At 44.6% G+C, this 12,603-nt stretch overlaps 1 protein-coding gene across 1 annotated transcript in view; it reads left to right on the forward strand.

Annotated features, from left to right (window-relative positions):
• Positions 1–12,603, forward strand: part of LOC126124767 (troponin C, isoallergen Bla g 6.0301) — a 155,571-nt gene that overhangs the window by 118,184 nt on the left and 24,784 nt on the right. The window contains exon 3 of the mRNA XM_049915113.1: positions 10,378–10,521. Coding sequence (XP_049771070.1) covers positions 10,378–10,521 — 144 coding nt within the window. The remainder of the gene's footprint in view (positions 1–10,377; positions 10,522–12,603) is intronic.

The following is a 12,603-nucleotide window of genomic DNA, read 5'->3' on the forward strand; positions in this document are numbered from 1 at the left end:
GGCTCTTTTAGGCGAATCTTGGGCTGGTCCCCAATTTTCGCCTCATAAAATGCAATACGCACCAGTGAAAGTACGTTCACAGGCAGAACAGAGTTCAACAATTCAGAGAAGTGATGCGCATAACGTCCCTCAGCTTTTGTTTTTGTTTGTTTGTTTTTTTTTTAAACTAGACCACTTCTTTTTGTTATTTACGGGCCTCCATCCCCTTACAGCCCTTCCTTGCTCTCACGAAACGTCCTTTCATCGGTGATGCTTTAGTGCCACTGTAAGTATATTTGCATTTCCTCATAATAAAAATACTAGGTAGTATAAAATCTTCTGACCCGAAGGGTTCAGCCCCATGCTCGTGATATTATACTGTTGTTCTTCCGACTTCATAAAGTAACAAAATTCGTTTAATAGAACATGCTGAACTGAAAGTATTCATGTAGGACTTTGGGTAAAATAAAATGTGTTTCTTCGCTCTTGAAAAGAAAATTCAGTATTTTTGTGGACAAAATACAAGAAAGTAAAATTATTTGTTTCCTCTAATTAAACAAAAGCAGCCATCTGTAGCTGATAATCGTGAATTAAATTCCAAATGAACAAAATTTAATCTTTTGTGGGGGTAAGATGGAGATATGTGTCCATATATTTCACTAGGTTACCAGGTTAAAATGAATTTGTTCCTCTGAGCAGGTGAAATATCTCATATGTAAAACACATTACTAGAGCACAGAAGCACCAGACCAGAGAACTTCACGAGTCCGTTAGGTAACTGACCACCGCGACAACATGAGTGGCATCCGGCCGCGATGTTAAACACAAAAAATTTGGCCAAATCTTGAGTACAGCGATCCGGTACGAGACAGGGTTATCGCAAAGAAGAAGAAGATACAGAAATTCCGCTGAAATCCTATTTACATCTGGAGTGATGTTTTCGTGAAAAACGTTTTTGCGCACCACTCTTTCTGTCACGATGAGAATAAAAAGCAAGAAGGTCCCGCTTTTGTCATATAACACAAAAAGCGTTCTCTTCTTTCAGCAGCTGAGAGTCTGACATCAAGAGGCTAGTCTCTCAGACATGAGCATAGATGTCGCTGTTCACAAATGTATTAAAATGTCTGCCCTTTCACGCCAGTTTGTTGCTGTGGTATTTCCCTTGCAATAATCGCCGCACTAACCGATACTTTTGCGTGCACAACCGCTACTGCACGCGCACATACTTTTTGCCTACAATAGCCTGATGGCGCACTCCATCTACAACGTCCTGCCGAATAGATATGAGCTGCCATCTGACCATTTAATGCACTTGACTGTAAGAACGGTTTGCAAATTGTAACGTTGATTCTGATTTGAAAATGGCTATAGAGAGGGGAAAACACGTTACCCAAATCAAAACTAGACGTACGAACTTCCAGCATGCTGGAATGATTGCTAGTTAGCTACTTCTGTTAACCAATACAACGAAAAGGCAGCTGAAGTTGCAAAATTCACTTTTTTTTTGTTAACCTGATGACTAGTTTTGGGCCGGGACCCATTTACAAATCACCGTAATAGATAGTCAAAATGATAATTCCGGAAATACAAAAACCATTTGAAAAATACATACATGTTATCAAGTTTAAATGACCAGTTAAAGCGCTGTAGCTGTCCATTTGCATCTCATAATACGTACAGGGTGGGGCAAATAGTAGTGGCCCGGAGAGCAGAGTTCCAGAGTACAAAGAAACACAGCAGAGGAAAGGAAATACAGTACTAACCTGACTATAGCAGATACTGGAAGTGACCACCATTCATCTATTGGCACTTTTGGGCCCTGGTCAGCAGGTTGCTGAAGGCGAATCGAAGCTAGACTGCTGTAATTGCTACAATCTCATTCGAAATATTCTGCTACAGTACTTGAAGACTATGAGAGTTGTTGCGATACACCCTAGACTTGAGGACTCCCCACACTAAGTAATCGCACTCTGACAGATTAGCTGAGCTGGGTGGTCAGCTAGGGTCGCGACCAGACTGTCCTCCGCTAACAACTCTGTCACGCGTGAAGACTGTGTAAATGTGCTTCAAGATTCGGGAGGCTATATGGGCAGTTGCTCCATCCTGTTCGAGGTAACCTAGGCGTGCGCACCACGGGGTGTGGTTAATTGCACACGTCCACGTCCTATCATATCCACTCGTCCAGGCCACTTTTATTTGCCCCACCCACTATCTGTTTTTGATACGGTTTTGTATTTTCGGGAATACAATTTTGACTATCTGTTGCGATGATTTGAAAATGAGTCCCAGCGAGAAACTAGGCTTCGAATAAATAAAAAGGTGAAATTTGTAACTGTGGTTGCATTTTTGTTGCACTGAAAACTAGACGTATTCGTCTCGATGCATTTACCGCGACCGTTAGTTATAAAAAAGTGTCCAAATGCAGTCTTCAGATCGCTGTCCTTTATCTCCGTATCACTGGTTTCGGGCAGCTGCCCATCTTCAGATCTATTACAAAAAATCATTTTATAATTACAAATGGTCCAAATTACAAATGGTTTAAAATTTAGGTTTAGAGATCAAGATTCTTAAGAAATCAGTTATAATACAAATTTGTGCAACATATCATTTGTCACAGTTACAGAGTAACGTGTTGAATGTGGAACCTAGAGTTCACTGTCATATCTAACCACGCACTAGCCTACTGCGTCTTTATAAAAAATTTCTTGAGAATCTGATCGGTGCATCGTCTACAGCGCAGTAGTAAATCTACGAGCGCCAAATAAGAGGAAAAGACGAAAATTTTATTAGTTTCTACATCGCTTTTAAAGTTTAATGATATTAAAGCCCTGATTTTTTGTATGCTATGCTTAGGAAGTGTAGCCATGTATGGAAGTGAGACATGGACGATAACTAGTTTGGACAAGAAGAGAATAGAAGCTTTCGAAATGTGGTGCTACAGAAGAATGCTGAAGATAAGGTGGGTAGATCACGTAACTAATGAGGAGGTATTGAATAGGATTGGGGAGAAGAGAAGTTTGTGGCACAACTTGACTAGAAGAAGGGATCGGTTGGTAGGACATGTTCTGAGGCATCGAGGGATCACAAATTTAGCAGTGGAGGGCAGCGTGGAGGGTAAAAATCGTAGAGGGAGACCAAGAGATCAATACACTAAGCAGATTCAGAAGGATGTAGGTTGCAGTAGGTACTGGGAGATGAAGAAGCTTGCACAGGATAGAGTAGCATGGAGAGCTGCATCAAACCAGTCTCAGGACTGAAGACCACAACAACAACAACATGCTTAGGAACATTTTTATGTATGAATTATTTCTGTCTATCGAGGGTACTCCCGAGCGCCACTTGTTCTATGATCGCCAGATGGAAAAAGCAGAAAATATTTTTGAATATTCTAAAGTTCTTTCAAAGCTTTTAATAATAATGTCCTCATCGACGTTTCATTTGTTAAATTTGGGAATATCTTTTATGCATAATACCAGTCCACAGAGGGCACTTTCGAGCGCTACAAACTTTGCACCAGTGTGGTTTCCTATAAAATAATTTAATTTCTTTCTTTTATAAAGTTCTTTTAAAATATTTTAATACCCTTAAATTCCACATCAATGCTTTATTCTGTACTAAGGGACATTCCTCATGAATTAGAGCGGCCCACTCTCTACAAATAGAGGGCGCTTTTCAGCGTCCTAGCACTCGTTGCAGGTGATGGAGATCGTAGTCGTTGTCATGCATAATCGTTCTTTGGCTAACACCATGTTGGCAGGCCATTTGTCTGGAGCCTGTACCAGGGTTCCATCCAATATTCCGTGTCTGTGCGTACCTGGTGTATGCACAGACCGCCGCCTCCCTGGACATTCGTCTGTCTGAAAAGATCCATGATCACACAGACGCCCAAAAAGGGCTTGACATGTTGTGTGATGTGGTTAGCGCCTGTGAAGGTACTTGTTTTGATACAGACATGCTGCCTCTCTACCGTTTCCATCTGCTTATCCACGCACAAACACCGCCTCGGCTTGTCCCCGACATGAATACCGGACCATTCTGCTGCTCACAGTACGCTGCGTCAATCGCACAGCCTGTAACACACAAGGAGCACGTGGCACTTGGTCAGAGGAACTGTCTTTTGTCAGTGTCATCTGCCGTGGCAACGATGCGTTTCTGGACACATGTTCATAGGATCTTTTTTCCTTCGTTTCCAGTCAGGAATACGTCTCTGCAGTTTGTCGGTTTTATTAATGTTCACCGGAATCTACTGATCAGGATTGTGCCGATGATATTTTTCCGAAAGTCTGATGATATATCTGTTCACATGGCTGTAAGCACTATGAGACTTAACATCTGAGGTCATCAATCACCTAGACTTAGAACTACTTAAACCCAACTAACCTAAGGACAACATACACATCCATGCCTGAGGCAGGATTCGAACCTCCGACCGTAGCAGCAGCGCGGTTCCGGACTGAAGCGCCTAGAACCGCTCGGCCACAGCGGCCGGCGATATGTCTGTAATCTCATGTATTCTAAACACCAACTGGGATAATCGTTTCGTTGCTATTTGCCCCAGTGGTTTCACAAATTTTGGAAGAATGTTATCTATGTCTTCCTTCTTATTTGACCACATGTGTTCCAAAGTCTGCTATACTCTGACTAAAACTGGATCACTTGTGACGTCTACACTGCCTATAAAAAATTAGTACACCTTTTAGAGGTATCCAATTCACTTAAGATTTATTGCTGCAACAGTGCATATGGAGTACATGAAATGATTATATTTACAGATCAACAGTACGAGCGGTTCAGAGGTATTAGGTATTGTTCCATGCTTAAACAACCATATTAGTACGCGGTGTAGCCCCCACCAGGTGGCAATGCAGGAGATGACTTTGGATCCCCAGTCGATCGTACAGATCGCGAATGCTGTCCTGGGATACGTTATGCACGCCTTCTCGACCTGTTCACCTAGTCAAGCAAGCGTAGTTGGTTGCACGTGCTCGGTTAGAGACACTTCTAATAATCGGTTCGCAAAAGTTCGTGTTGACACCTCTGGGCTCACATGCCCTCTGTCTGTACTGTGGTAGCTGTACGATCTGCCACTGCTGCCCTTAAAAGGACTGTACTGGGTGTCGTCTGTGCTGCGTAGACCTCCAGAACCTCGTTTATGGGTGTGGGAATGTTCACGTGACCACTGATACCAGCATCGTTGCGCCCTCTCAAGCTTGCTCAGTTGACAATAGGAAGCACGAGTGTATCTGTGTGGCATAGTTGCCTGCTTCCTTCTCGAGTTTGCACCAACACTGAGGCTTTTGGCTGTGAGCGTTCCTCGTTAAAGGGTAGACACAGAGTTCTGGTAGCTACGCTACGATGTACCCTGTTGGCAGACGACGTTGAAATCATTATCATTACATCTACTATCTCCCAGTTGACATTTGGGGTCATGGTATCAAAATCGACGTCATCTTTCCAGATGTACTAATTTTCTTCCGGCAGTGTACGAGGGTGAGTCAAATGAAAACCTTAAATATTATTTATTGTGCAGAAATGGTACAAAGCTGTATCACTTTTCAACATAATCTCCCCCACGCTCAATGCAAGTCCCCAGCGCTTACCAAGTGCATAAATGCCTTTAGAAAAAAATTCTTTTGGTAGTCCGCACAACCACTCATGCACCGCGTGGCGTACCTCTTCATCAGAACGGAACTTCTTTCCTCCCATTGCGTCTTTGAGTGGTCCAGACATATGGAAATCACTTGGGGCAAGGTGTGGTGAGAATGGTGGATGAGGAGGACACTCAAAATGCAGGTCTGTGATTGTTACAACTGTTGTACGGGCAGTGTGGGGCCTCTTGCATTGTCATGTTGCAAAAGGACACCTTCTGACAGCAATCCACGTCACTATGATTTGATTGCAGGCCGCAGATGATTTTTTAGGATATCTGTGTATGATGCACTGGTGACAATGGTCCCTCTAGGCATGTAATGCTCCAAAATGACGCATTTTTCGTCCCAAAAGAGAGTCAGCATAACCTTCCCTGTTGATGGTTCTGTTCGAAACTTCTTTGGTTTTCGTGATGAGGAATGGCGCCACTCCTTGCTCGCTCTCTTCGTTTCCGTTTGGTGGAAGTGAACCCAGGTTTCGTCCCCAGTAACGATTCTTGCAAGGAAGCCATCACCTTCTCGTTCAAAGCGCCGAAGAAGTTCTTCACAAGCATCAACACGTCGTACTCTCATTTCAGGAGTCGGCTGCCTTAGCACCCATCTTGCAGACACTTTGTGAAACTGGAGCACACCATGCACAATGTGGTGTGCTGACCCATGACTAATCTGTAAACATGCTGCAATGTCATTCAGTGTCATTCGGCAGTTTTCCTTCACTATGGCTTCAACTGCTGCAATGTTCTGTGGTGTCACAACTCGTTGTGCCTGACCTGGACGAGGAGGATCTTCCACTGAAGTCAAGCCAATAGCGATCTTCCTACTCCATTCGTAGATTTGCTGCTGTGACAAACATGCATCACCGTACTGAACCTCCACTCGTCGATGAATTTCAATAGGTTTCACACCTTCACTACGCAAAAACCGAATAACAGAACGCTGTTGTTCCCTGGTGCAAGTCGCAAGTGGGGCGGCCATCTTTATACTGCGACAGTATGTGTGCATCTGCACTATGCTGCCACCTATAGTCTATTCTGCACGCTGTTTGTGGCACGCTTACCAACTTACAGGACAATGGCGAAAAATTCCTATTTGTTATTACAAATTTAAGGTTTTCATTTGACTCACCGTCGTATATGTATCGAGGAGACACATCAGGTCGTCACGCCTGATCTAGTGTACCTGTGCTAGCCGACTGTCCATTCGTCCGCCCTCATGGGCTGCAAAAAGACAAGTAACCTTCGGTGGTTGGCGAGCCCGCACTCTCGCCGCATCGGTTTTCGCTCACCGAGTTTTACCGTTACGTTTTACTGCAAACCCATGGCAGAATAAAGCGTCTACAGCTCCCCAAACTTCTGTTCTCGGAGACTTGTGTACAAACACAGAATCGAAGATACAATGCACAGTTCCTTTGAAAAGTTGTCGGGATAACTAAAGCTCGCTGTGAGAGGAAATCATCTACCATTAACAGTCTGATTTAAGAAGAAGAATGGGGAACATGCGTTCAGGTCCGCCAAATACTATCAATTTCTCCAAGTTTATAGATCTCCTTCGCCTTTTATAGTACAGAGGAGCTTACTGTAGCTCAAGTTACGATAAATCGTAATGATGCGGAACAGTAGCGTAGTTCACACTATAGTAGTGCCACGACCAGACATAAGCTTGCAGTCGATACTAGACATTTTAATTAAGTGAAGGAAGGAGTAAGGAGGAAGGAAGATTGGGTTTAACTTCTCGTGGACATTCAGGTCATTAGAGACGGAGCATAAGCTCTGATTGTGTTAAGGAGGGGGGAAGAAATCGGCCGTGCCCTTTTCAAAGGAACCATTCCGGAATTTGCCTGGAGTTATTTAGGGAAATCAGGGAAAGCCTAAATCTGGATAACCGGATGCGCGTTTGTAGCGCTTTCCTCCCGAATGCAAGTCCAGTATGCTAATCACTGGGCCGCCTCGCTCGTTTTTTTAAAGTGAAAGATGCATGAGTAGAATCATTTTTAGCGTTCATTACGCAGAATGTGTTAAGCTAATGTACAGAGAGGAAAAATAAGCATTTCTGACAGTGGTGTAGATCTTGAGTCCCGAAGTCTTCATCTCGGCCCCTACCCAATGGAAGAATATCGACACTTACACGTCGACACAGTTTCTGCTTTTAGCCGTTAGCAACTTGGAGGATGGGAAATTCATGAAAACCTATAGTTTGAAGCGCAGCTGAATAACAGTTTTGTGGTGATGAAAATTTTTGTTGGAACTACACTCATGCTCGTAAATTAAGGATAATTGCAGAATGTAGTGCCACACAACGTGGCACTACACAAAACTGGCGCTAATAGCATACGCACATGCGGAACACACACGACACAGATCTGTAAGTCCACGGTATTGGTGACAAGTTGGGAAAACCGTCCCGATACACATGTGCTACAAAACGCCACTGTTTCCTGCGCATGTATCCCGACATCAATATGGGATATGATCACCATGCACACGTACACATGCCACACAACGGGTTGGCATACTCTGCATCAGGTGGTCGAGCAGCTGCTGGGGCATAGCCTCCCATTCTCGCACCAGTTCCTGATGGAGCTCCTGAAGTGCCCTAGGGTTTTGAAGACGCGCAGCGATACCTCGACCGAAAGCATCCCAGACGTGCTCGATGGGGTTTAGGTCTGGAGAAAAGGCAGGTCACTCCATTCGCCTGATATCTTCTGTTTCAAGGTACTCCTCCACGATGGCAGCTCGGTGGGGCCGTGCATTTTCATCCATCAGGAGGAAGATGGGACCACTGCACCCCTGAAAAGACTGACATACTGGTGCAAAATGACGTCCCGATGCACCTGACCTGTTACAGTTCCTCTGTCAAAGATATGCAGGGGTGTACGTGCACCGATCATAAATCCACCTCACACCATCAAACTACGACCTCCATACAGGTCCCTTTCAAGAACATTAAGGGGTTGGCATCTGGTTCCTGGGTCACGCCAGATGAAAACCCGGTAATAATCACTGTTCATACTATACCTGGACTCGTCCGTGAACATAGCTGGGGACCACTGTTCCAGTGACCATGTACTGTGTTCTTGACACCAGGCTTTACTGGCTCTCCTGTGACCAGGGGTCAGTGGAATGCACCTTGAAGGTCCCCGGGCGAATAAACCATGTCTGTTCAGTCGTCTGTAGACTGTGTGTCTGGAGACAATCGTTCCAGTGGCTGCTGTAAGGTCCCGAGCAAGGCTACCTGCAGTACTCCGTAGCCGTCTGCGGGTAATGATGATGAGATATCGGTCTTCTTGTGGTGTTGTACACTGTGGACGTCCCATACTGTAGCGCCTGGACACGTTTCCTGTCTGCTGGAATCGTTGCCATAATCTTGAGATCACACTTTGTGTCACACGGAGGCCCGTGCTACGACCTGTTGTGTTTGACCAGCCTCCAGTCGCCCTAGTATTCTACCCCCCATAAAGTCATCGATATGTGTTCTTTGAGTCATTTTCAACACACAGTCACCATTAGCGCCTCTGAAAACGTCTGCACACTTACTCGCTGCACCGTACGCTGACATGCACCTACACACCTCTGCGTATGTGGACTGCAGCCGGCGCCACAGTGCGACGACCTCAGGTCCAATGCATCGCATGGTCATACCTCGAGGTGAGTTCAACCCGCAAACCGCCCACCAGAGCGTCGTTTCATCATATATCAGCATTATCCTTAATTTATGAGCATGAGTGTATATTTGTCGCCAGGAAATCGTGAAGTCGAAGATTCGTGGCGCGGTGTTAAACAAAACCCATGGACTTTTTCTCCTTCATGAATGTACCCGTTTCAACCGCAAGGGCAATGTAAAAGATAACTGCAACTAAATTATTTAAAAGAATTAAAATTCCTGTTGATGGTCCTTGCCACTAATTTCCTCACGGTAACTGTTTTTACGATTACCTACAAATACTTAGACGTGGGCTATCGTTCCCTCGACAATAAGTATTCGCCATCCTTCCAGATCTGGTGGCCAGTGTGAGTTAATTACAATTTTTGCGATATTATAATTGATCTGCCATTTTTAGGTTACTTGGAATTATGATGGTGCACATTAAGTTCTGTATGTTATATTTACATGTCATAATTCTCGATGCTGTTGCTAATATTGTGGTAATACACAAGTTCTGATTGAAATGTACTATTCTACAACACAAGCTACGGAGGAAAACACATGGAATTAATTGTGTACTCGGGACCGATGCTAAATGACACACAAAGTATAATTCTTCACAAAATCTGCATTTTTCTCCTCTTGAGACAGTAGGGATACAACAAGATTAACAACAAAGGCGCCCTATGCAATCTGCACGGCAAACAGAACCAAACGAAGAGCAGACCTTCTAGACATTCGTTTCCGTGATCGTGCTACATGCCTGCTGGTTAAGACCGTTTCTCTCAAACCTCGATTCACAAACTGTTGACCTTGCTCCAGCAGACAATATGCGCCGTGTATGCAGCTTTAGTAAATTTAGTCACATCTGTCGGCTAGAAAGAAATCTTCAGCGCTGTTTTGTTGTATACCACTCCTGCATGTAGTCTCCTACGTCATATCCTGTAGGGACACAACGAGGCAGTCATGGGAATACTTGCGTGTGATTGTTCGTGCTCGCATCCATGATTGCCTCCTTGTGTCCACGCTACCTTGCTTTGCTGCCGTCATCCCCTGCCTAACGGATGACAAACCACATTACTTACACCACTTCCTGTTTTGCTTGCAGTGCTGAAGAAGTGCTTTGACGCCTTCGATCGTGAGAAGAATGGCAGCATCTCGACCAACATGGTGGAGGAGATCCTGCGCCTTATGGGGCAGCCCTTCAACAAGAAGATCCTGGCCGAGATGATAGAGGAAGTCGACGCAGACAGTAAGTGCCACATCTTCACTTTCATCGACGGCTCCTAAAGGACTGTTGGCACGTTTCATAAACAATGTTCATGATTTTTTTTTAATTTTATTGTAAGTAGTTTTCATGAAGTGGTCACTAGATTGTGTTACTGCTTTGCACACTTCAAGTTCGACAACAGAGAAATTTGTGTTAAGAGCCGTATGATTAAACAAGTAATGTACATCAGCTTTAATTGATTCGAAAATGCGAAGAGTGTCCCTGACATACTAATTGTGGAGTTACACAGTTGCGGTTGTGGACATCGGAAAAAAAACCTGTTATCCATGGGCAGAATCTTAGAAAACGCTTCACAACGACGCACCACTCATTCGTTCCGCAGTGATTTCATTTCAGTTGACTGAACCTAAGTTATTCATTTCTAAGGTAAGTTGTTGGTAATCAGTACGTCACTACTTGGAATAGCCATGTGAAGGGTCAAGTACGGAGCGTCTACAGTCGTCGTCTGTGAGGTTCGCACTGCACTCTCATCTCGCGGCAACTATCGACTTTAATTACCATAACATCATGCAGGTCTGTCAGAAATTCCACATCAACCTTTGGTTCAATCCTTTATCAACACATCGAGTCAAAGACGTTCTGGCTTTGTCTCTACATGGTATTTTTAAAAAAATCGTCACTCTGAAGATCTATAATTCGCATTCCTCCATTGTAATTATAGGTAAGGCACGATTCATACGAAATTATGTTGTTTATTACCACATTACGGACGTGTGGGGAGATAGATACAAATCCTCGAACAATCATGGACGTGGCGCATCGAGATCGCTTCAGAATCAGCGTATGGGCAGGAATTCTCGGTGAGAGACACACAGGGCCATACACTTTACCAGATTGATTAACAGATTTCTGCTCGGTGAATTATTAGCACTGGTGGAGAGCGTTACCCTCGCGGAAAGACAACGACTGTTGTTTATGCATGACGGGGCACCATCTTATTTCCCACGGGTCGTGTGGCAGTACCACGCCGCAACGTTTCATGGGCGATGGATTGGGCGAGGAAGTACTGTAGCATGACGTCGCCGTTCACCGGTCCTGAGTCCGTTGGATTTTGGCTATGGAGCATTATAAAGAACTGGAAACTCGTCGACGGAGCGGGTGAGCAGTGCATGTGACGCAACTCAAATGGAGCCAGATGTATCTGAATGTTCACTACGAAGAAGGGCTGCAGGATAATTCAGGATGTGTGGTAATCACATGCAGCACTCCCTATAGTGTCTACTTCTACGTAACAGACAGACGGAAATGAGAGGACAAATTGGTTCATGTCTCAATAGGAATTAGTTTCCAGACAGATCATTATAGAAACTTTTCTTCTACATTGAAGCGCAAAAGAAATTGGTATAGACATGCGTATTCAAATAAAGAGATATGTAAGCAGGCAGAATATGGCGATGCGATCGGCAAGGCATATATAAAACAAGTGTCTGGCGCAGTTATTAGATCGGTTACTGCTGCTACAATCGCAGGTTATCAAGATTTAAATGAGTTTGAACGTGGTGTTATAATTGGCGCACGAGAGATGGCACATATCATCTCCGAGGTAGCGATGAAATAGGGATTTTTCCAGTACGACCATTTCACGAGTGTACCGTGAACATCGGGAATCCGATAAAACATCAAATCTCCGACGTCGCTGCGGCCGGAAAAAGATCCTGAAAGAACGGGACCAACGACGACAAGAGAATCGTTCAACGTGACAGAAGTGCAACTCATCCGCAAATTGCTGCAGATTTCAGTACTGTGCCATCAGCAAGTGGCAGTGTATGAACGATTCAGCGAGACATCATCGATATGAGCTTTCGGAGCCGAAGACCGACTCGTATGCCCTTGATGACTGGACGACACAAGGACTTCGCCTCGCCTGTGCCCGTCAGCGCTGACATTGGACTGTTGATGACTGGAAACTTGTTGCCTGGTCGGACGAGTCTCGTTTCAAATTGTATCGAGCGGATGGACGTGTACGGGTATGGAGACATCTTCATGAATCCATGGACCCTGCATGTCAGCAGGGGACTTTGAAGCTGGTGAAGGCTCTGTAAT

This window comes from Schistocerca cancellata, unplaced genomic scaffold (assembly GCF_023864275.1).
Source record: "Schistocerca cancellata isolate TAMUIC-IGC-003103 unplaced genomic scaffold, iqSchCanc2.1 HiC_scaffold_426, whole genome shotgun sequence".
NCBI lineage: Eukaryota > Metazoa > Arthropoda > Insecta > Orthoptera > Acrididae > Schistocerca > Schistocerca cancellata.